The 22,603-nt window shown below is 44.4% G+C and overlaps 1 protein-coding gene across 3 annotated transcripts in view; it reads right to left on the bottom strand.

Moving 5' to 3' along the window:
• Positions 1-1,843: 1,843 nt before the first annotated feature.
• The window catches only part of eda (ectodysplasin A), a 303,914-nt gene continuing 283,154 nt past the window's right edge, over positions 1,844-22,603 (bottom strand). For all 3 annotated transcript variants that reach the window (XM_038776069.1, XM_038776071.1, XM_038776072.1), the window contains exon 8: positions 1,844-2,127. In XM_038776069.1, coding sequence (XP_038631997.1) covers positions 1,882-2,127 — 246 coding nt within the window. In that variant the 3' untranslated portion in view covers positions 1,844-1,881. The remainder of the gene's footprint in view (positions 2,128-22,603) is intronic.

The raw sequence follows: 22,603 nt of genomic DNA, 5'->3' as shown, positions 1-22,603 counted from the left end.
CCTTGAAATGAGCTGCAATTTGCAATGCTAGTTGATGGCGAGGCTGTCAGGATGGTGTAAACCTCATAGCAACATCTGCCCGCCTCAGGGCAGGCCACTTCAGCTTTTGCAGATGGAATCAACGAGAAATCATTTGTCATGAACTTCCGACTGTTTACAATTTACGACTAATTCCTTCAAGAGAGACATTTAAAAATTGCCAGAGTCTTTTTATAAGTATTAAGTTTAAAAATAAATGTTTGTGTTCTCATATTTAGGTTTCTTCTTTAATGCCCCGTGAGTGCCCAATATTTATTTTTCTTGCTGAACAATTGTGCTTTTAACTTCCTGCTTTGGCATCTGCTAAATTTGTCAATCTGATTGGCTGTCAGCCTGTTTGCCCTGTTCCTGAATGCCACCGACCCCCCTCTAGAAGGCGCCAAATTCAAAGGTATGTTGGAAGAGAGGGATTCTGCTCTCTGACACCGCTCACACTTTGTAGGCAGCTGTTCCCCGAGGTCAATGGCGAGCACTGTTCCCTCGCTCTGCTGCCTGCAAAATCCAGGTCAACATATTGAGCCATCCCGTGACAGCTACAAACTGAACTTAGCACCCAGTTTCTAGAAAAGATGCACCACTCAGAAGAACATGTGCTCTGGCACCTTTCCACCCATCAGCAAGAAAATATTTGACAAACCATTCTTTCCATTTGCAATGTGAGAAAACCAACATGTTATTTACAACGTGACCATCTTTCATGTAGTTCCAGGCATTCAAAAGTCCACTGCGTACGCAGACTCCCTCCTCCTCGTAGCTGCAAAGGGAGTCATGTTTAGCTTGGTTATACTGGTAGCTTAAGATGTGAGTAATCTCACAGGTGGGGAAAGAAATTCAGCTTGCCGTCTCAGGGTCGAACTAGTACTGCTGAGTTGCCCATGATGGAAACAACCCCACAATGCATTTCTAAACAGTAAGCTGAAAATCTGTCCCAATGTATTTTGATGCAATTTGCAGCTTTGCCTCTGGTGTTTGTGCAGAAGATTTTGCTGAACATTTTTGCACCAAGATAGTGCCCCCTTTAAAGATATATTGCATCAGGCTATAACTTATCTTTTAATTAACACCTCTCAAAGTTAAAAGCCTTGTAATAAAGCATGCTTATATAAAAGGTGCAAAAATGCAAGCAGTAGGGTATTCCATAATGCAGGACAAAAATGGCAAACTTTAACTGCACTCCAATCAACAATTCTTGTCTTCCTTCAAGCAGCGTTTTAATGAGTTTCCTCTATGTTTAAGTGAAATCTACTCAACTGATTCTCCCATATTTCTAGTCACAGAACAGATGTTGATCAGAGGAGAAGACATGATCGCTTTTCTCCATTCATCCACATGAGGGACATCTCACTCTCGTGCCTTAATGCTTGCATGCCCTTGGTCCATTACGCTTGCAAAAAAAACATGAGCAGCAACATTTCCATCAGTACCAGTCGAATGTCCAACATTAAATCAACATGGACATTGCACAATGAGCAGAGTGAATTAAATCATTCCAATCCACTGGGGGTGGGGTGGGGGGCAAGTGACTGGAGAAATCATCTCATCAGTAATACAGTGGAGATGGTAACTCATCAGGCGGAACAGATGGCAAGAGTTTGTTACAAGGCTGGCAAACTTTTGCAGGTCCTGGTGATTTCCGAATGCAACTCAATACGAGTCATGTTTGTTGACACAAGCACGCGTCAGGAAAACAGGAATCTATTTGGTTTGGATAAATCAAAGAAACTTCTCTCCGAAATCCCGGGATCTTTTAACTGGTCTTTCCCCCCCACCCCCCTCCCCCCAACCACCTCTTTCCTCCCCCCTCCTACCCCTCTGTACTGTGCAGTCCTACAGAGGTCAATCCTATGGAGACTCGCCTAGTCTCACCGCTCCAAAGAAAGTTGTGTGTTTGCTCATGTTTACGACCGTATCTTCATATGTCATCTTGACTGCGATCTTCTGCCTCGCCCTGAGCAAGCACACCCCTGCAGTGTAGCAGGTGTTGAACTTTGACTTGCGGTTCTCGATGCTGCGTGTGCATTGCAAGAAAGGCTTATCGTCCACGAGCACCTCGTGACTTGCGAAGTCGGTAAAGTTAATATAGTAAACCTGAGACAAAAAGAGTAAAATTTGATTTTTTTAGATAGCTAAAGTTTCGCGCTTTTTTTACTTGTAGCATTTGTTTTGGCTCAACACACCTTTCTCAAGTACATTAGAAAGATCTTTATACCTTTTGAGGGTGTATTGGAGTGGAGAGGAATTCCTCTCCACGTGTGGCCGAAGGAAACACGTGCAGCTACATTCATTAAACACAATGAGATCTCAAGAAATGGCCAGGGTGCTGAATGCCAATTTTACAGTGAAATAAACTCAATCTCTTTAATGGAATTAGGGAATAGAAAACAATAATTCAGAATTAATTATCAAGTTGAAAACAAAGAACATTAATTAACCTTCAGCGCACAGAATTAATTATCAAGTTGAAAACAAAGGAAATTATTTTTTTTGAATGTAAGAGTACCCAATTCATTTTTTCCAATTCAGGGGGAATTTAGCGTGGCCAGTCCACCTACCCTGCACATCTTTGGGTTGTGAGGGCGAAACCCACACAAACACGGGGAGAATGTGCAAACTCCACATGAACACTGACCCAGAGCCGGGATCGAACCTTGGACCTCGGCGCCGTGAGGCAGCAGGCCTAACCCACTGCTCCACCGTTACTGTCCAAAGAAAATTAATTAACCTTAAATGGACAATCCGATTTCCGCTTCATTCAACAATGCTGCTAATTATACCACCCGGGGGAGATGATAATCTTTCAGAAATGGTTGATTGCTGGGAGTCTTATGCCTCTCTCAATGGGAAGTGTTTAAACCAGGGCCGGGATTCTCCCTTACATGGCGGGGCGGGGCTTCCCGGCGTGTTGGAGTGGCATGAACCACTCCGCACCTTCAGGCCAAGCCCTCACATTGAGGGGCTAGGCCCACGTCAGAGTGCTTCCCAATGGAGTCATACCGGCGCATGCGCAGGGGAGGGGGTCTCTTCCGCTCCGCCATGGTGAAGACCATGGCGAAGGCAGAAGAAAAAGAGTGCCCCCACGGCACAGGCCCACCCGCCGATTTGGTGGGCCCCGATCGCGGTCCAGGCCACCGTGGGGGCATCCCCGGGGTCAGATCCCCCCCCCCCCAGGACCCCGGAGCCTGCCCGTGCTGCCAATCCTGCCGGTCAGGTAGGTGGTTTAATCCACGCCGGTGGGAGAGGCCTGTCAGTGGCGGGACTTCAGCCCATCGCGGGCCAGAGAATCGCCGCGGGGGGCCCGCCGACCGGCGCGGCGCGATTCCCGGCCCCAACGAATCTCTGGGGGGGGGTGGAGAATTCAGGACACAGCGGGGGCGGGATTGACGACGGCCCCGGGCGATACTCCGACCCGGCGGGGGTTGAAGAATCCCGCCCCAGAAATGAGAAAATGTCCAGAGGGACCTAGTGTCCTTGTCCATAAGTCACTGAACGATAACAAGCAGGTGCAATGAGCTATTAGGAAGGCTCACGTAATGTCAGACTTTATCACAAGAGGATTTGAGTACAGGAGTAGTGAGGTCTTGCTTTAATTATATATTACCAAAGTTAGACCGCACTTGGAGGACTGTGCAGTTTTGGTCCCGTTACTCAGAAAGGACATTATTGCCAGAGAGGGAGTGCAACAAAGGTTCGTGTTATGTGAAAGCTCAGTTTTTGAGTATGTTTAAGGTAGAGATTGATAGAGATAGATTTCCAATTAACAATAACATAAAGGGTTATGGGGATAGTGTGGGTAGGCTGAATGGCCCACTCCAGTTCCCATGTTCCTAACATCATTTACCAGTACCTCACACTTGCCTCGTCATTCCTCAAAGTGCCTTATCTTATTGTGAAGCTCACTTTGCGAGTGTGCGAGTTGTTAAACCAACTCCAAAGCATGAGGCACACTATACCCATTACTCAGATATATAATTTTGGCGGCACGGTAGCAAAATGGTTCGCACTGTTCTTAACAGCGCCAGGGTCCCAGGTTCGATTCCCGGTTTGGATCATTAACTATGCGGAGTCTGCACCTTCTCCCCGTGTCTGCGTAGGTTTCCTCCGGGTGCTCTGGTTTCCTCCCACAAGTCCCGAAAGGTGTGCTGTTAGGTAATTTGGACATTCTGAATTCTCCCTCTGTGTACCCGAACAGGCGCCGAAATGTGACGACTAGGGGCTTTTCACAATAAATCCATTGCAGTGTTAATGTAAGCCTACTTGTGACAATAAAGATTATTAAATTAAATTAAATTTGGGAAACACAGATGACAATGATATTGGTTGATTGAAAGTTTGTTGATTGTGTCTCTCCTAATGTTGTGTTTGTCGAGCTGAGCAATGACAGAATCTGGGAATGGAACATGAGTTATTCCAATTTTCCAGTTTTTTTTGTAAAGCAGTAGATTGTTTCTCTAAGGGAATGAAACACTTTTCACAATCTTGGAACACAGCTCAAAGCCCTCTAACCATAGGCTCACAACTCCCTCTTGCTGTTGCTACTCACTTTGAATGAAGCATTCATGTTTAGAAGGACAACGGCAACACAAAATGATTGGGTAGGTGCAGAGACACAACACCTATTTGTAATGTTGGTGATTAATCATTTCACTTCTGAATGTTCAGTACTTGCTACAGACTAGAATCATCACTTGGTCTTAACGGGGCCCACCAGGACCAAATCTTTTAAAATGGTTAGAATTCAAATGTTTAAATTGTGTGCACACAGATACATATACAGTAAACAATCACTCTTACTATTAGAACACTTCTAATTTACACCCCAATGCAAGACAACCACAGGATTGGAGTCAAATGATTTCACAAATCCTGTTTGCACCTTTTTTACACAAGTACCTTGGGCTGGATTCTCTGTAGCCCGACGGCAAAATCGTGATCGGTAATCGGGCAGAGGATGGATTCTGAAGCCGGAATCGGGGCTGCTGTCATCATGACGTGCGCTGCACACCGTTTTAATGCCGTTGCCGCGTCATCGGCTGGCCCACCCGCGATGCTCCACCCCCAATGGGCCGGATACCCGATGGCGTGGCCACGTGCAGTCCCAGCGGGCGGGAACCCGGCCGTCAATGTCCAGCGCCCCCACGCTCATCCGGGATCCATGCCGCTACCCGGGGGGCTTCTGCTAGGGCTGGGGGGACTGGTGGGGGGTGGCTAGGGGTGGGCTGTGGAGTCGTGGTTGGCCGGTTAGTGTTCTAGCACAGCCGGCGCTATGTTTTATGGCGTGACTGGTGCAGGCCGTCACCCCTGTACCTGCCGGCCCGGGATTTGGCCAATCTCTGGTCATTTTCGGCGCGATCCGCAGGAGTTTCAAGTGGCGTCAGTGTTACAGTGTTAGCCCCTCACCGGTACCGGTGAGAGATGTGCACCGGTTTTCCTGCCGTGAACCTCCCACGGAATATCCGTTCACACCGGAACTTAGCCTCAGAAACGGAGAATTCCGCCCCTTATTTTTCAAAGACAGACTCCTGTGAATGCCTCAAAGATTAACAACAACTATTTTGTATGTGGCGGCTAGCTTTCCAGGGAACAATTTCTCTAAGGCATCATCAGAAAATAGATAGGGAACTGGCTAGCAAGTCATGATAGGGAGAGATCAGAAGGAGAACCAAAAGGTTGGTCAGAAAGATAGATGTTGGGAAGGTTTTTAAAGTGTGGAGTAATGTGACAGGTGGCTGAAGCAGAGGTTTAGGGAGATAACTCCTTAAGTGTGGTCAAAACCATTGAATGGTCTACTAATCAAGAGCCGGCCTTTGCCTTACTTGTTGGAGCACTCTCCCTAAATCTCTGCACCCCTGTAATTCTCTCTTCCTGCTCCCTCCCTCAAAGGCCCAACGAAAATGTTTGAATATTACATGAAATGTGGAAGACTACAGGTTACTTTCTTCAACTGCGTGACCTCCACAACTGCTCCCCATTGGCAGACATCCCATTGAAACGCAGTTGGAAATCTTGAAAAGCAACAGATTCCCAAGTCTCTGTCAATTACTTTAGATAAGAAGTCACGAAGATACATAAATACACATTTGTACATTTCTCTCTCCTTGCCAATCCTCTCCTTGTCTGATTTCGCATGCTTTCATGCCTTGTGATGTTGAGCTCTTGGAAATTGTTGACAGAAGTTTGGGAATATGCTTCCTATCCATGTGGAAAATGCCAGGTATAAACCTTTGCCCTACTTTATAGTGTCTCCGACTGCCACCCCTCTGCATCCTGGAGGACCAAGCATTTTTGATTTCCATATATTGTGTTCAAGTTTTGCCAGATCAAATAGTGAACACACTGGAATCAAAGACATTGTAAAATAAACATTTGTTAGAGCGACAGCAAGTGTATGAATCATAAGTCCTATAAAACACAAATATGTTATGAAAAACAGATTACCAGCAGATCAAACAATGTATGCAGATCAACTAGGCATACATTTGCTTATTTCTTGTTCAGTTCCAAGCTTAATCTTTCGCAAGTTGTGCCAACATTCTCTGCAGTTGCTGTTTTCAATTTAAACAGTGTAATTTGACACCATCTCATTTACTGCTGATAATAAATACAAGGGCAGTTACAAGATAGTGCATTTTCTCTGCTCTTCTTTACAGGCTTCTGTCATGATTATATCTTGGGTCAAGATGGCGTATAAAACAGCCTTGCTGTCATGCATTTTGTAATTTAGTAAGAAGTCTTACAACACCAGGTTGAAGTCCAACAGGTTTGTTTCAAATCACTGGCTTTCGGAGCACTGCTCCTTCCTCAGGTGAATGGCTAGGAAGGAGCAGCGCTCCGAAAGCCAGTGATTTGAAACAAACCTGTTGGACTTTAACCTGGTGTTGTAAGACTTCTTACTGTGCTCACCCCAGTCTAACGCCGGCATCTGCACATTTTTGTAATTTAGAAGAGTTCATTATCTTCATGCATTTTATGTTCTACCCATTCACACAATGCAATACTGTTAATGAGAGCATATCGACGTGGCAGACATGTTAACATGTTCGTATGTTCCCGATTAGAAGATGCAGTATAGTTAATGAGAGTTATCAAGCCACAAGCTCCCACAGTCATTTATCACATTACTTTTTGTGTTCAGCTTTTCCCATTTAAATCATAACATATGTTACTTTACATTCATATAGTGAATTTATAAAGCAAATCATGTCATCCAATGTTCTCAAATCAAATTTGATTGAGCTATAATAAGCCAGGTGATCAAAAGCTTGGTCAAAGAGAAAGAACAAAGAAAATTACAGCACAGGAACAGGCCCTTCGGCCCTCCCAGCCTGCGCCAATCCAGATCCTTTATCTAAACCTGTTACCTACTTTCCAAGGATCTACTTCCCTCTGTTCCCCGCCGTTCATATATCTGTCCAGATGCATCTTAAATGATGCTATCGTGCCCGCCTCCACCACCTCCGCTGGCAAAGCGTTCCAGGCACCCGCCACCCCCTGCGTAAAAAACTTTCCACGCACATCTCCCTTAAACTTTCCCCCTTTCACCTTGAAATTGTGACCCCTTGTAATTGACACCCCCACTCTTGGAAAAAGCTTGTTGCTTGTCAGGCAGGGAGGAAGTTGTCGAGCAAGGGAGCCGTGGTTTACTAAGGAAGTTGAAGCACTTGTCAAGAGGAAGAAGAAGGCTTATGTTAGGATGAGACATGAAGGCTCAGTTAGGGCACTTGAGAGTTACAAGTTAGCCAGGAAGGACCTAAAGGGAGAGTTAAGAAGAGCGAGGAGAGGACACGAAAAGTCGTTGGCGGATAGGATCAAGGAAAACCCTAAGGCTTTCTATAGGTATATCAGGAACAAAAGAATGACTCGAGTAAGATTAGGGCCAATCAAGGATAGTAGTGGAAAGTTGTGTGTGGAATCAGAGGAGATAGGGGAAGCATTAAATGGATATTTTTCGTCAGTGTTTACACTGGAGAAAGACAATGTTGTCGAGGAGAACACTCAGGTTCAGTCGACCAGGCTAGATGGAATTGAGGTTCAAAAGGAGGAGGTGTTAGCAATTTTAGAAAATGTCAAAATAGATAAGTCCCCTGGGCCAGATGGGATTTATCCTAGAATTCTCTGGGAAGCCAGGGAGGAGATTGCAGAGCCTTTGTCCTTGATCTTTATGTCGTCTTTGTCGACAGGAATAGTGCCGGAAGACTGGAGGATAGCAAATGTTGTCCCCTTGTTCAAGAAGGGGAGTAGAGACAACCCTGGTAATTATAGACCTGTGAGCCTTACTTCGGTTGTGGGTAAAATGTTGGAAAAGGTTATAAGAGATAGGGTTTATAATCATCTTGAAAAGAACAAGTTGATTAGCGATACTCAACACGGTTTTGTGAAGGGTAGGTCATGTCTCACAAACCTTATTGAGTTTTTTGAGAAGGTGACCAAACAGGTGGATCAGGGTAAAGCTGTTGATGTGGTGTATATGGATTTCAGTAAGGCGTTTGATAAGGTTCCCCACGGTAGGCTATTGCAGAAAATAAGGAAGTATGGAATTGAAGGTGATTTAGCGGTTTGGATCAGTAATTGGCTAGCTGAAAGAAGACAGAGGGTGGTGGTTGATGGCAAATGTTCATCCTGGAGTTCAGTTACTAGTGGTGTACCGCAAGGATCTGTTTTGGGGCCACTGCTGTTTGTCATTTTTATAAATGACCTGGAAGAGGGTGTAGAAGGATGGGTTAGTAAATTTGCAGATGACACGAAGGTCGGTGGAGTTGTGGATAGTGCTGAAGGATGTTATAGGATACAGAGGGACATAGATAAGCTGCAGAGCTGGGCTGAGAGGTGGCAGATGGAGTTTAATGCGGAAAAGTGTGAGGTGGTTCACTTTGGAAGGAGTAACAGGAATGCAGAGTACTGGGCTAATGGCAAGATTCTTGGTAGTGTAGATGAACAGAGAGATCTCGGCATCCAGGTACATAAATCCCTGAAAGTTGCCACCCAGGTTAATAGGGCTGTTAAGAAGGCATATGGTGTGCTAGCCTTTATAAGCAGGGGGATTGAGTTTCGGAACCACAAGGTCATGCTGCAGCTGTACATAACTCTGGTGCGGCCACACCTGGAGTACTGCGTGCAGTTCTGGTCACCACATTATAGGAAGGATGTGGAAGCTTTGGAAAGGGTTCAGAGGAGATTTACTAGGATGTTGCCTGGTATGGAGGGAAGGTCTTACGAGGAAAGGCTCAGGGAATTGAGGTTGTTTTCGTTAGAGAGGAGAAGGCTGAGAGGTGACTTAATAGAGACATATAAGATAGTCAGAGGGTTAGATAGGGTGGACAGTGAGAGTCTTTTTCCTCGGATGGTGATGACCAACACGAGGGGACATAGCTTTAAATTGAGGGGTGAGAGATATAGGACAGATGTCAGAGGCAGTTTCTTTACTCAGAGAGTAGTAGGGGTGTGGAACGCCCTGCCTGCAATAGTAGTAGACTCGCCAACTTTAAGGGCATTTAAGTGGTCACTGGATAGACATATGGATGAAAATGGAATAGTGTAGGTCAGATAGGCTTCAGATGGTTTCACAGGTCGGCGCAACATCGAGGGCCGAAGGGCCCGTACTGCGCTGTAGTGTTCTATGTTCTATGTTCTATGCTATCCACCCTGTCCATACCTCTCATAATTTTGTAGACCTCAATCAGGTCCCCCCTCAACCTCCGTCTTTCCAACAAAAACAATCCTAATCTACTCAACCTTTCTTCATAGCTAGCACCCTCCATACCAGGCAACATCCTGGTGAACCTCCTCTGCACCCTCTCTAAAGCATCCACATCCTTCTGGTAATGTGGCGACCAGAACTGTACGCAGTATTCCAAATGTGGCCTAACCAAAGTCCCTATACAACTGTAACATGACCTGCCAACTCTTGTACTCAATACCCCGTCCGATGAAGGCAAGCATGCTGTATGCCTTCTTGACCACTCTATCGACCTGCGTTGCCACCTTCAGGGTACAATGGACCTGAACTCCCAGATCTCTCTGTACATCAATTTTCCCCAGGACTCTTCCATTAACCATATAGTCTGCTCTTGAGTCAGATCTTCCAAAATGCATCACCTCGCATTTGCCTGGATTGAACTCCATCTGCCATTTCTCTGCCCAACTCTCCAATCTATCTATATTTTGCTGTATTCTCTGACAGTCCTACTCACTTTCTGCAACTCCACCAATCTTGTATCATCTGCAAACTTGCTCACCTGACCACTTACACCTTCGTCCAGATCATTTACATATATCACAAACAACAGTGGTCCGAGCACGGATCCCTGTGGAACATCACTAGTCACCTTTCTCCATTTTAAGACACTCCCTTCCACCACTACTCTCTGACACCTGTTGCCCAGCCAGTTCTGTATCCATCTAGCTAGTACACCCTGAACCCTATACGACTTCACTTTTTCCATCAACCTGCCATGGGAAACATTATCAAATGCTTTACTGAAGTCCATGTATATGACATCTACAGCCCTTCCCTCATCAATTAACTTTGTCACTTCCTCAAAGAATTCTATTAGGTTTGTAAGACATGACCTTCCCTGCACAAAACCATGCTGCCCATCACTGATAAGTCTATTTTCTTCCAGATGTGAATAGATCCTATCCCTCAGTATCTTCTCCAACAGTTTGCCTACCACTGACGTCAAGCTCACAGGTCTATAATTCCCTGGATTATCCCTGCTACCCTTCTTGAACAACGGGACAACATTAGCAATTCTCCAGTCCTCCGGGACCTTACCCGGGCTCAAGGATGCTGCAAAGATATCTGTTAAGGCCCCAGCTATTTCGTCCCTCGCTTCCCTCAGTAACCTGGGATAGATCCCATCCGGTCCTGGGGACTGGTCCACCTTAATGCCTTTTAGAATACCCAAAACCTCCCCCTTCCTTATGCCGACATGAACTAGAGTATTTAAACATCCATCCCTAACCTCAACATCCACCATGTCCCTCTCCTTGGTGAATACCGATGCAAAGTACTCATTAAGAATCTCACCCATTTCCTCTGACTCCACGCATAAATTCCCTCTTTTGTCTTTGAGTGGGCCAATCCTTTCTCTAGTTACCCTCTTGCTCCTTATATATGAATAAAAGGCTTTGGGATTTTCCTTAACCCTGTTAGCCAAAGATATTTCATGACCCCTTTTAGCCCTTTTTATTGCGCGTTTGAGATTTGTCCTACTTTCCCGATATTCCTCCAAAGCTTCATCAGTTTTGAGTCGCCTCGATCTTATGTATCTCCATGAATAATCGGGTTGCAAAACCAGTTGTATCCTTGTCAGATTTGAAAATTATTTATAAAGAGAGAATTAACAAGTGAATAGGAATCTCAGAAAAACTTACATTAGTTATATAATTGGACAGGCAAGCAGCAAATGAAATGAAATGAAAATGAAAATGGCTTATTGTCACGAGTAGGCTTCAATTAAGTTATTGTGAAAAGCCCCTAGTCGCCACATTCCGGCGCCTGTCCGGGGAGGCTGGTACGAGAATTGAACCGTGCTGCTGACCTGCTTGGTCTGCTTTCAAAGCCAGCGATTTAGCCCAGTGTGCTAAACAGCCCCTAAATTGAATAGATGTGGACCAAAGTATTTCAGATTAGGTGGAATATTGTCCATTGTAAAACTGCAACAAATGTATTAGCACAGGGAGACTAGCAGGGGCTTTCAGAATAATAGTACACTCGGCAGCCTAGCTTTTCCTCTGTATGTCACTGCCCGAACAGCTAGTGACTGGTTTCAGCCAAACTCAAATGGAAGTTGCAACCAATTTTCCTGGATCAGTTCATTAGCATAGCAGCAGGTGATGATTTGGGTAGGTCTAAAGAGTAGAATAGTAGAATATGAATTATGGGCACGATCTTCCTAAAGGGAACAAAGTCCCCCAAGGATCGCGTTTAGCCGCGTGTTTCCTGGCAACCATAGTACTGAGAAATATGTGGCCATTCAACGCTGCTCGTGTTAAACAAGGGGCTGAACGAAGAACGCACGGCCAAAGCCACATATAGCCCCGTTTTTACAATGGTGAGCTGCTCACCGGAACTGTCCTTGTACTGAGAAATCGGGATGCTATTTTTAAACGGCGTCTTGATCTCCAAGACCCACAAATAAAATCCGTAACCTCCCCCAGCCCAAACGCAACATGGGAGCGTCCCCCGCTGCCTGCACCCTCTAACACCCACAGTGGGCAACCCCGACCCAATTCTGCATGTGCAGAAAATGGCAGCTTGGCAGTGTGAACCTGGCACCATGGCAGCACCCCTGCCAGCTGGCAGTGCCAGGCTGGTACTGTCAGGGTACCCAGGTGGCACCAGCATTGCAAGGGCATCACAATGCGGAAAAGGTGTGCAGCTGGGGGCCTTCGATCCCCTTGGAAACTCCCACGAGTGCCGTTCCGTCTGAAAGGCACTCACCCAAGATCTCCAAGGCGAAGGGATTGAATCCCAAAGCCGCAGGTACCTTGGAAATCTGCACATTAGAGTCAGGCTTTACTGTCTAGCTCTAAAAGCAGATTTGCCAAAAAGTGATCCCGTCCATTGTGAGTGTGGATCTCCTTGCAACGACTCGTGAGATTGCGTTGAATCTCGTGAAGCGTTGCTAAGGATAGAAGTCCAATAGGATTTTCAGAAGATGTTTGATAAGATGAGACTGATGAGACTTATTCCAAAAAATCCAGCTAAATAATGACAGAGGGATATGGGCCAAATGCAGGCAAGTGGGACTAGCTTAGTGATAGAAACTGGATGGCATGGATCAAATGGGCCGAAGGGCCTGTTTCCATTCTGTAAACATCTATCTATGATACAAAATAGATATAAAATGCTCTGGGGTCTCCCGGCTTTCACCGGCCATGCTGTACCGCAGCAAAATGCTGTTCCAGCGCAGCATGGCTAGAAAATTGCACCCTTTAGATTTAATTTAAACTTGAATGAATGAAAGTTAAAGAATGCTACAGCAGTTAAAATAGCCCTTAAGCGTTTCAAGGCTTATGAGTATGGCTCATTGCTAGTGAAATCTAAAATTGATCCCACTATCCTCTCTCGCTATAAGGTTGTATTTCCTTTCACTCTATATGTTTATATACTCTTTCCATGAAAGGCAGAATAATGGATTTTACCTCAGTGACTCACAGCGACAAAACATTCCATGCTCCAGTAACCCTCTGCATTAAGAAAGTTCTCTTAATCTCTTTTCACAAACATTTCACTTCATGGTCTTTCATAGTTTTTCCCTGATTCACCCCGTCACAATCCTTTCACAAATTAAAATATCTCCATTTTCTAATTAACGTGATCAGATCCAATCAAATGTACCCAACATAATCAAGTCTCTGGTCTTAACTATTTTTCTCATCACTGGTATCAACTTGGCGAATATATGTCAGCTCTTCAAGGACTTATAAGTAAATTTGTACCAGTGTTATTGATGATTCACTTGCACAAAGGTTGGTGGAATTGCGGATGAGGACTGTCAGAGGATACAGCAGGATTTAGATCATTTGGAGACTTGGGGGGAGAGATGGCAGATAGAGTTTAACCCGGACAAATGTGAGGCAATGCATTTTGGAAGGTCTAATACAGGTAGGGAATACACAGTGAATGGTAGAACCCTCAAGCGTATTGACAGTCAGAGAGATCTAGGTGTACAGGTCCACAGGTCACTGAAAGGGGCAACACAGATGGAGAACGCAGTCAAGAAGGCATACGGCATGCTTGCCTTCATTGGCTGGGGCATTGAGTATAAAAATTGACAAGTCATGTTGCAGCTGTATAGAACCTTAGTTAGGCCACACTTGGAGTACAGTGTTCAATTCTGGTTGCCACACTACCAGAAGGATGTGGAGGCTTTAGAGAGGGTGCAGAACAGATTTACCAGGATGTTGCCTGGTATGGAGGGCATTAGCTATGAGGAGAGGTTGAATAAACTTGGTTTGTTCTCACTGGACCGACGGAGGTTGAGGGGCAACCTGATAGAGGTCTACAAAGTTATGAGGGGCATAGACAGAGTGGATGGTTAGAGACTTCTTCCCAGGGTAGAGGGGTCAATTACTAGGGGGCGTAGGTTTAAGATGCGAGGGGCAAGATTTAGAGGAGATATACAAGGCAAGTATTTTACACAGATGGTAGTGGGTGCCTGGAACTCGCTGCACGAGGAGGTGGTGGAAGCAGGGACGATAGTGATGTTTAAGGAGCATCTTGACAAATACATGAATAGGATGGGAATAGAGGGATACGGACCCCGGAAGTGTAGAAGATTTGAGTTTAGATGGGCAGCATGGTCAGTGCAGGCTTGGAGGGCCTGTTCTATGTTCTTTGAAATTTATTGTGCCTCTTTTCCCTCTGTTCCAAAATTCATAAAAACTACTATGCCATTGGCTATTTTCTATAATTTTACAGTATACAAGCATCTTCACTTTCCAGAATTAACATATTTGAATATGTAAGGATCTCTTCTTCCACCCCCTTCAAAGTCTTTCCACTGAGTTGAATTCATTGAGTTAGCACTGGGACCCGGGTTCGAATCCCGGCCCTGGGTCACTGTCCATGTGGTGTTTGCACATTCTTCCTGTGTCTGCGTGGGTTTCACCCCCACAACCCAAAAGATGTGCAGGTTAGGTGGATTGGACATGCTAAATTGCCTCTTAATTGGAAAAAAATTAATTGGGTACTCCAAATTAAAACAAAAGAGAAATTATATCTGCCACCTTTCTATTTATCCACTGACCTATCTTTGTCCTGATCTCTTATACAGTATCCACTATTTGTTTTAACAAAATCACCATACTCATTCAGCCTCGGTCCATATATGAAAATGAAATGAAAATCGCTTATTGTCACGAGTAGGCTTCAATTAAGTTACTGTGAAAAGCCCCTAGTCGCCACATTCCGGCGCCTGTCCGGGGAGGCTGGTACGGGAATCGAACCGTGCTGCTGGCCTGCTTGGTCTGCTTTAAAAGCCAGCGATTTAACCTGGTGAGCTAAACCAGCCCCCCGGACAGGCGCCGGAATGTGGCGACTAGGGGCTATATGAGAGAGATAAATAAAATCTGGACACAATGCTATTTCCTGGGTACACCATCTGCAATATCTGTCAAAGGAGCAACGGACCCTTTATTTCCTGTCTGTCAAAAAACTGTATCTATTTTGTATCATAGATATCTCTGATAGAACATAGAACATACGGTGCAGAAGGAGGCCATTCAGCCCATCGAGTCTGCACCGATCCACTTAAGTCCTCACTTCCACCCTATCCCCGTATCCCAATAACCCCTTCTAACCTTTTTGGTCACGAAGGGCAATTTATCGTGGCCAATCCAACTAACCTGCACGTTTTTGGACTGTGGGAGGAAACCGGAGCACCCGGAGGAAACCCATGCACACACGGGGAGAATGTGCAGACTCCACACAGACAGTGACCCAGCGGGGAATCGAACCTGGGACCCTGGCACTGTGAAGCTACAGTGCTAACCACTTGTGCTACCCTAAAACATGTGCAGAATTTCAAAATTGGGCAGTTCAAAGATTAGGAAAATGAAGTGAAGTAATTCAAAACATCACTAATCCATGCTTTAATTGCCCTGTGTTTTTGCCTGTGCGTGAGCATTGGAATTGGGCAACCTGTTGGTCGAGCTGTATGAAATAATGAGGAAGAAACACACTGATCAACTGGTAAGGAGGAACCAAATAATTCCTTCTATATGTATCTTATATTCAAGTTTGTTTCAGTACCTAATTTTGTCTTAATTGGTTCAATGGATGGCCAGCATTTATTGCCCACACCTAATAACTGGACACATTTTTTTAATACAAAGTTCTCCCTGTTAAAATAACCCAGTGAACACACTTCAAGGTGCAATTTGTTGTAAAGCACTTTAGATTGTTTATGAGTAATGAGGCACTACACAAATGCAAGTCATTATTTCTCCTTTTCTTTTCTAATCTTCTTTAGTTTGAAAGTAATTCACTGAAATAATTAAAAGTAGCCGAATGTAATGAAAATCTAATTTTAAAAAAGGTCATTTGTTTTTTATCCAAAAATTACTTTGAACAAAATGTACTCCATGTAGGCAGTCCTTGTGATTTAAGCATCATTCAGTCTACCTTTTATTTGCATAAAGGTTTTTCTCATAAGAAGTCAAATTAAATACACCTTCACTATGTGATGAATGTGCTATCCAAATGATAATTTGAATACAAAATAATTTTAAAGTTTCAGAACTAAAATAATTCCATAGTAAGTTAGACTATTTCTATTAAATTGTAATTTACTATTAATCAGCATTCAGAATGTTTTTAAGGTGTTTTTATGTTTTTGGCACTATTCGCTGTCAGCGTTTTCTTAGGGTCATAAAAGGAGTAACATTTCCTGCTGCATAGCAGCTAGTCCCAAATCCCTGCCTTTTTCTCGTAGTCCTGCAATTTTTCTTTCTCTTCAGGTCTTATCCAATTTCCTTTTAAAGTCTTGATTATATCTGACAATATTACACTCTCAAGTATTCCAGATCATAACCAGCCGCTGCATAAACGTTTTTCCTCACGATCTATGCAATGGAAAACACCGAACACAGAACTAATTGGATGATATGGATCTAAAAACTGATGGCTTTCAGATTACCATTTAAGTTGGTCACCCTCCAAAGATGTCTGTGCTCATGAATACCTGATTTTAATCACTCCATCATTGGTGGCTTAACCTCCGGACCTTGAGATTTGTCCACTTTTAAGCCTGCCAACGCCTCCAATGCCTTGTCATTCCCTATGACAATCTGCTCAAAAACCTCACAGTCTCTCCCCCTGAGTTCCATATCTACCTTTTCATTCTCTGGGTGAAGACAGTTGTGAAGTATTTGTTCAACACCCAATGTCCTCTGGCTCCACCCACAGATATCCCCCTAGTTCCCAATGGGCCTACTCTTTCCTGGGTTTTCCTCTTCCCATTGATATACTTAGAACATAGAACATAGAACAGTACAGCACAGAACAGGCCCTTCGGCCCTCAATGTTGTGCCGAGCAATGATCACCCTACTTAAACCCACGTAACCCGTATACCCGTAACCCAACAATCCCCCCATTAACCTTACACTACGGGCAATTTAGCATGGCCAATCCACCTAACCTTATACAATACCTTGGGATTTTCCCTACTTTTACCAGCCAGAGCTTTCTTATATCCCCTCTTTCCCCTCCTAATTGCTTTCTTAAGCTCCATCCTTCACTTTCTGTATTCCTCTAATGCCTCCGTTGATTTGCTCCCCTTGTGATGTGTTAGACAGGCTGGTTCGACGTGGACTGCACTTGATGCAGTGTAGCGAGAGACAGACCTCTAACACTGGATAAGATGCAACACGATTTTATTTAACGTCTTAACTAATATACATGTTCAACTGTGGGTTGACACTATACTGACGTGACTGGAGACCTAGTACTAGCCTGACCAGACTTACTAGTTACCACATGGTGTTTACACTGGCTAGCTCACGAACTCTGACTGTCTCAGTGGCTGCGTCCAGAGAGCGGGAAACCTAGTGCCCTCTGGCTTTATAGTGGTAGTGTCCTGTCTGGTGATTGGCTGCTCTGTTCTGTGTGCTTACTGGTTATCCTGTGTGTCAATCACTGCCTGTTTGCACTCCATTATATACATAGATGTATATTATGACACCTTGGACTTGCTAAAAGCCTCTCTTTTCCTTCTCATCGTATCCTGAATGTCTGTGGTCATCCATGGTTCTCTGGGCTTGTTACTCCTTCCTATTACCCTAAAGGGAACATATCGAGCCTGTACCCTCCCCATTTCTTTTTTGAACTCCCCCATCTCCACTGCTCTTCTGTAGATTTCCCCACAAGTAACTCTTTCCAGTCTACCTTGACCAGATCCTGCCTTAGTTTACTAAAATTCACTCTCCCCAATCCAGAACCTTTTCTTGCAATTTGTCTATTTCATTGTCCATAAAAAGCTTCAATTGTACCATGTTGTGGTCGCTATCACCAAAATGTTCCCCACCAAGACATTGACCGCCTGTCCATCTTCATTCCCCAGAATTAGGTCCAGCACTGTCTAACCCTTTCTGGACCCTCTACATACTGAGCTAAAAAATTCTCCTGTATATATTTTAAGAACTCCGCTCCATCTAAGCTCGTAACATGATGGCGATCCCAATTAATGTTGGGAAAGTTGAAATCACCTAATATAATTACCCTATTATTATTTTTACACGCCTCTGTGAATTGTGTATATATTTGCTCCTCAATTTACCGCTGACTATCTGGCGGTCTATAATAAACACCTAGTAATGTGCCTGTCCCTTTTTTATTGCGAAGCTCTAACCACAAAGCTTCATTTGATGCCCCCTCTAAGATATCATCTCTCCTTAGCACAGTAACTGACTCCTTAGCTAATAATACAATGCCTTCTCCTCTTTTACCCCCTCCTCTGTATTGCCTGAAGATTCTACATCCCACGACGTTGAGCTGCTAATCCTGCCCCTCCTTCAATCACATCTCCGTGATGGCTACTATATCACAATTCCATGTATCAATCCTCACCTAACTCATCCGTTTTACCTGTAATACTCCTGACATTAAAGTAGAGGCCATCCAGCCTTGTCTTAGTCCCTTGAAACATACTACCGCTGTATTCCCTCTGACGTGATTACTTCTCTGTGTTATGCTGTGTCCCTATTCTACTAACAGTCTACGTCCCCTCCCTCTGCCGCATTAGTTTAAACTCCTTCAAACAGCGCTGGAAAACCCGCCAGCAATGATGTTAATCCAGCTTTGGTTCAGATGTAGGCCATGCCACTTGTACAGGTCCCACCTTCACCAGAAATGATCCCAGTGGTCCAGGAGTCTAAAACTCTCCCTCCTGCACCAACTCTTAAGCCACGCAATCATCTGCGCTGTTCTCCTATTTCTCTACTCGCTAGCACATGGCACTGGGAGTAATCCAGAGATTGCAATCCGAGAGGTCCTGCTTTTTAGTCTACTACCTAACTCACAGGGCTAAGTTGCTGGCTTTGAAAGCAGACCAAGGCAGGCCAGCAGCACGGTTCAATTCCCGTACCAGCCTCCCCGAACAGGCCCTAGAATGTGGCAACTAGGGGCTTTTCACAGTAACTTCATTTGAAGCCTACTTGTGACAATAAGCAATTTTCATTTCAACTCCTTGAATTCTTGATGCAAGACGCATCCTTCTTTCTACCTATGTCATTGGTACCAACATGTACCATGACCTCTCACTTCAGGGTGGCCTGCAGCCATTCAGTGACATCCGCAAACCATGGCACCAGGAGGGAACACACCATCCTGGAGTCACGTTGATGGTCACAGGAGCACCTATCTGTTCCCCTGACTATAGAATCTCTTAATACTATTGCTCTTCCTCTCTTTTTCCCCACCTGTACAGACTGCCTGCTTGTAGTGCCAGATGCTTGGAACTGTCCGCACTTCCTGGAGGAATCAACCTCATCAGTCTCCAAAGTGGAATATCGATTTGCAAGCGGGACCTCAGGGGACTGCTGAACTGCCTGCCTGTTCCTTTTGGACTGCCTGGTGGTCACCCATTCCCTTCCTTACTCAAGTTCCTTCAGCTGCGGTGTGCCCACCACTCTAAACGTGCTATCCACGATGCTCTCAGACTCGCGGATGCTCCACAGAGTCTCCAGCCGCCATTCTGAACCTGAGCTTCAAGAATGCAGCTGGGCCCGGGGACAGGAAATGTCTCCGGATTTCCACACAGAGCAAGAGGAGCAGACCAAGGCTCTGAGCTTTCCTGTTATGACTAAACCCTTTAAATTAACAAATTTGAAATGTACATATATATAGCTGGGAAGCTAGGTAAAGGTGGAAGGGTAGCACTGTGAATCAAGAATGGCATTAAGTAATACCTTGGTTCAGGAGATCAGGATGTGGAATTAGTTTGGGTGGCGATGAGGAATAGTCAGGGAAAGAAGTCACTCGTGGAAGTAGTTGACAGGCCCTCTAACAGTAGTCACAATGTACTATAAAATATACAAGAAGAAATATTGGGTGCTTGTGATACAAGAACAGCAATTGTCATGGGTGACAATGATCTGCATATAAACTGGAAAAATCAGAAATGGTAGCCAGCTCATTCGGGTTCAAGTTACGTGCGCTCTTTAGCTGCATTCCCCCCCATGGAAGAGGCCACAGAAAAGTTAACGGGGTGGGGGGGGGGGGGGGGGGGGGGGGGGGGGGGAGGAGAGAGAGGGACGCGGTTGGGAAGGAAGAAGGGAATGGAGACGGGGGTGAAGGCTCACAAAAAAAAAATTTCAAGGAACAAGAGACAAAGCCACAGGGGACGGACCTGAGGGCACATGGAAAACCAGAGTAAACAACAGTTAGTACACGTTCGGGCCACACTGTTGAGTACAGCAGAGGCAGATCGGCCAAAGGGAGACCACGGCTACAGAGGGAGGAGAGACAAGCGAATGTAAATATTGATAATGATCTTTTGTTTGTTTCTGTTCTCTTTTCCTCCCTTCGGTTTTCCTCTTTTGTAATTTTAATTTATCCTTGGATGTTTTTGCTATGTACTATGCGCAGTGATGCAACTTGTAATTTAACTTACCAATTGAAATGTGAAACACAAAATGTGAAAGCCAATAAAAACATTTTTTTTTAAAAAGGCCCAGGTAAGATAGCCTGAATGAAACTATTTTGTATGCCAGGTAGGCTGGACTAGATTTCCCTAATTTGTTTGTGTTTACTCAACAGCTAAAAACAGGGGGTCTTTGCAGATAAGGTTTACTAATCTGTTCATAAAATACAGTAGTAAATAAATAACTCTACTTTAAAAGAAACTGCCCCATTTTAATTATCAAATACTATTATAAAAATCTTGTTTATGATTTTGATGATGTTGTGGTGATATGCATCACTGTAAATACACAAGGGGTTAATGTAAATACACGGAGACTAGATAGACACTAGAGGAAGCACCAGAGACATGACACACAGACATTCAACCAATAGGCCAGTAAGATAGGACATGACCAATGGGCATTCACGATACACACAGAGGTGACACTGCCACAGGAGGGCACTACATCAACCCATATAAAAGGACACAGCACACATGATCTTCCTCTTTCCAGTGGAGACTCTCAGTGAGTACACAGGGTTGATTTGAAACGCATCACACCCACCACCTGGATTGTAGCAGACTGGTTCGTCAGTCTGAGTAGCTATAGCAGGATTAACAGGAGTGTCGAATCCAAGGAGGAGAATTGTTAACAGTTTAATAAATGTGTTAAAGCTATTTCCAAGTCTGAACTTTCCTTTGTCAGAGTGCACATTAAGAAAGCAGCTTATGCTACGTCAAGAGCATAACAAAACAGATATTACGGTAGTTCAAGACCCGTTGCCTTATATGCAAATACAAAATCAAAGTAACAAAAACCAAAATGCTTACTTCATTTGACAGCGCTAGATGACTTGGAATAAACTTCGAGCATACTGAGATTTGCAAATGTTGGCTGTTCCTTATTTGCATTTAAAATTGTGGTTTTAATCTATTGCGATGCCTTATGTAATCATAGTCTAATGTTGAACTTTCTGTGCACAGACATCTTTCTGAGCGAAGTAACAGAGTGTGACAGTTGTTCAGATGTTTCCAATACAAAATTATGGAACAATGTATGTAGTTCACATTCCTAATGAAAAGATTTCCAAATTTAAAAAATATATAAAGAACAGTAAACAATGACTAAAAAGTTAATTGGGAGAAAGAAATGGGAAAGAAGGAAGAGTATGAGATGAAGCAAACTAGGAATATAAAAACAGCAAGAATTTCCACAGGTGTTTAAACAGAAGAAGTGATTGTTGGTCTACTGGAGGGTGAGATGAGGAAGTAATAGTAGATAATAAGGAAATGGTAAATGAAATTACCAAATATTTTGCTTCTGCCTTCGCTACAGAGGATATAAGAAACATTCCAGTAATAGATTTCCAGAAAGCAGTTAATAAGTTGTCACATCAAAGCTTATTGCAAAAAAGAAAAAGCTCATGGTAACATATTAGCCTGGACTGACGATGGACTGACGATTGGCTGGCTGGCAGAAAACAGAAAGTATGCCTAAATGGGTCCTTTTCTGATTGGCAGGGTGTGGCATGTAACGAACAGCAGAGTGCTCTCTGCTGGGACCTCAATGTTCTGCAGTTGACATCAATGACTTAGATGAGTGGAGTGAAGCATAGTAGCTAAATTTGCAGACCTCACAATGTAGGTAGTGAAGAAGACATTGCAGATGGATCTGGATGAGTGTCTCGGCAAAAATCTAGCATTTGGAGAATAAAGTGGGAAAGTGTGAAGTTGTTCACTTTGGCAGGAAGAATAAAAAAGCAGAGTATTACTTAAGTGGAGAACAACTGCAGAGTGAGACACATGGGCCTGGAGTCTCTGAACCTGTGCCGGGTCGGGGAATCACCGAGAGGGTGAGAATCAAGCCACGCTGCTCAATCGTGCCTGCCACAGGCCCCTGTGGCGATTCTCCGCGCGTGACAGGCCAAACTCCCGC

The sequence above is a fragment of the Scyliorhinus canicula genome, chromosome 17 (genome assembly GCF_902713615.1).
Source record: "Scyliorhinus canicula chromosome 17, sScyCan1.1, whole genome shotgun sequence".
Lineage (NCBI taxonomy): Eukaryota > Metazoa > Chordata > Chondrichthyes > Carcharhiniformes > Scyliorhinidae > Scyliorhinus > Scyliorhinus canicula.
Note: the sequence above shows the minus strand (reverse complement) of the source record. Positions and strands in the feature narration are given on the sequence as shown.